Consider the following 3,061-nt stretch of genomic DNA (forward strand, 5'->3'; position numbering starts at 1 on the left):
ATGGCAACAATAGGATTATTCAGCAAAATATAAACAGTATTTAAACCAGGAAGCTATAACCCCAGTGCCATCTTAAGAGCATTATGGGCCCCCGGGCAATACAGTGCACTGGGGCCCTGTCTACACAATCACGCACTAGAATAAAAATGCAAATTATCAATAAGGCGATATTTATTGGTACTTTCAACAAAATCAGTGTTTAAACATTAAACACAACGTTTGAACAATATAACATGAGCTTGAAAAGCAAGAAATTGAAAAACAAGACATTACTGATTAAAATTGGACAGTACAAAAACACTAATCATTTATTAAATTTGCGACACTTTTTTGTACAGAATTCCTTTATAACTGGCTTGAAGTCAATGGTTTTTAGGATGTCATTTTCAATGCACATTATTGAAAGCCAGTTCAAACGATGCTGCCCCATTGTGCTGCGAAGCTCATTTTTTATCAGTTTCAATCTTGAGAACGAACGCTCTCCTGCACAGTTGGTCACCATCATGCACATGAACACTCTGAGTGCAATTTCCACATTCGGAAAAACAGATTTCAAGTTGTCTGAAATTATTTTTCTGTACAATGCAGGAAGAGTCTCACAATTTTGATCAAGAATCATGTAGTGCTTGAGATGCTCACATTCATTTAGTAGGTCACCATAATCAAGATCTTTGTGATAAACATTAGCCAGGTATTCACACCTTTTTTTTAGGTCATCAGAACGAATTGTTTTTAATTCACAGAAGAATGAAAACATATTTCCAATCGATGAATAAGCTTCTGCACGTTTTGTCAGTGCAGGAATTAGAGAGTCCAGAACAGGAAGGAATGTTTCCACCTTAAACTTTTCACTTTTACTGAGAAGTACCTCTTCTTCTGATCCGTCATATCTAGTGAGGCGTACACTTCGCTTTCCTTCCCGTTTTTCCTTATATTCTGAATCTGGACACCTACTCCTGGCTTTCAATTCATATGCACTAAATCTGTCTCTAGTATCCTGAAGATAAGTTTTTAGAGACTCAAGAAGGTTCATGGCAACAAGTATATTCATATCCTCTGATTGCAGGACCTTGCTTGTTTTGTTGACTCTTTCAAGAACGTCATTCCAAAGAATTGTGAGGAAGATCGTTTCCAGGTTTTCCATTTTGTCACTCAATCCTTTTGCCTCTCGCCTTGTATTTACTTCCTGTTCAGTGTCAGCTGATACAGAATCTAGTGCATTTTTAATTTTCTCAAAACCCTCATGTAAAGCATGAACAGCATCAAAATGTGCCGACCATCTTGTGTCAGACAGACGCTTGACCACAATGTTTTTCCCAAGAGATGTTGCAAGAATATTCCATCGATGTGTGGAAGCAGAGAAGAATGAATAAAGACGCTGAACAAAGTCGAAGAATTTTACACACTGTAGACAACACTCTGCTGCTTTTACTCCCACCAGGTTCAAGCTGTGTCCAGCACAGGGGACATACATGGCAAACTCATTCAACTGAAGAATCCGTGCTTGCAATCCAGTATAGCGTCCAGACATATTTGAGGCATTGTCATATGACTGACCACGGCAGTTGGATAGTGGAATTTTGTTCTCCTTAAGGAATCCCACAACAGTGTCGGCAAGATTCTTTGCTCCATGAGAAAAGATGGGGATGAACTTAAGAAAACGTTCCACGGGTTCACATCCTCGAATGTACCGGACAGTAAATGTCAGTTGATCGGTGTGTGAGATGTCTGGAGTGGAATCTACACTTATTGAATAATATTTTGATTCTTTTATTTCTTCAAGAATAGCAGAAAGAACATGTTGTCCCATTATTTCAATGAATTCCTCACAAATGTTTGCTGATAAATATGATGGGTTCCCCTTTCCTGGATTCCCATACAATTTGAGATGTTCTTCCAAAAAAGGGTCAAATTCACTTAACAGCTCAAGAATACCCAAATAGTTTCCATTTTTAGCAGACCCAATTATTTGGTTTTCTCCACGAAATGGCAAACCTCTGGAGGCAAGAAAGCGAATTACAGAAACCACTCGTGTCAACACTTTATGCCAATACTCCTGCTCTGAGCGAAGTTGTTGAAGTAATAGTGTATCAACATTTCCAGTTTCTTTATGGCGAATAAAATATGCCGTCATGCACTTGCGATGTTCTTCTCCATTTTCATGTTCACCAATAACATTGCTGTGTTTCCAGTCATTATATCCTGATGTAGCAAAGGGAGATTCTGTCTTGGAAAATAGGCGACATGCAAAGCAGTACAAACGACCTTGGGATGGCGAATAGAGTAGCCATTCACGCTTTACACACTCGCCATTCCGCAATTCACGTTTAAACAGATTCTTTGACAAATACCTTGTCTGTGTATTTTCTCTTCCAGTTCCCTTATACACTCTGCCTGAGTTTAAAAGGTTGCAGTCATGATTCTGGCATGCTGTCGGCCCACTACGAATCCAGTAATCCACTGTACTAGTATTGCTAATATCCCATAGCCCCGGATCTGTGTCTTGGGTTGCAAACTCCCTTACTGATACAGATGTGGGCATTTCCTCTTGTGGATTTTCCCCAGCAGTAGGATCAGGTAATGATACCATTGGTATTTCTGCTGGAATTGGAGTGCATGTAGATGTGGATGCTACATCTGGAGGAGCAGAACTACTGGCTGACGTTGCACCTGGATTGAGCCAAGATGTTAGTTTTGGAAGTTTGCACATTTTCTCTTTCTCCTCTGCAGCCTTTTTCCTCTTCTGTGCTCCACTCAAAACATTACGTTTCATTTCTGCACTAAAGGTTATTTTCACCAACACGTAATAAACTTTATTTATTTATGTCACAATGTAGAGTACCCAGGCAGTACACACGCCACTCCAACATTAATACCCACCAGCATTACCCACCAGCACCAGAGTGTGTACATTTATATATATATCTATATTTATTTCGTTTTTTTAGTTGTATGATTAAAGTGGATGTAAACCCAAACATTTTTTTTTTTGTGATGTCACAATGTAGAGTACCCAGGCAGTACACACGCCACTCCAACATTAATACCCACCAGCACCAGC

General features: G+C 39.4%; 1 protein-coding gene across 1 annotated transcript; it reads right to left on the reverse strand.

Moving 5' to 3' along the window:
• Positions 1 to 290: 290 nt before the first annotated feature.
• Positions 291 to 2,809, reverse strand: LOC120908931 (zinc finger MYM-type protein 1-like). Its single transcript, XM_040320448.1, has one exon. It carries the CDS (start codon positions 2,771 to 2,773, stop codon positions 305 to 307), a length of 2,469 nt encoding a protein of 822 aa, XP_040176382.1. The 5' UTR covers positions 2,774 to 2,809; the 3' UTR covers positions 291 to 304.
• Positions 2,810 to 3,061: the final 252 nt, after the last annotated feature.

Source organism: Rana temporaria, chromosome 1 (assembly GCF_905171775.1).
Source record: "Rana temporaria chromosome 1, aRanTem1.1, whole genome shotgun sequence".
NCBI classification, from domain to species: domain Eukaryota; kingdom Metazoa; phylum Chordata; class Amphibia; order Anura; family Ranidae; genus Rana; species Rana temporaria.

What these genes read in the sequence shown, in the direction of transcription:
- LOC120908931 (XM_040320448.1), bottom strand. Translation starts at nt 2,773, where the DNA reads ATGAAACGTAATGTTTTGAGTGGAGCACAGAAGAGGAAAAAGGCTGCA.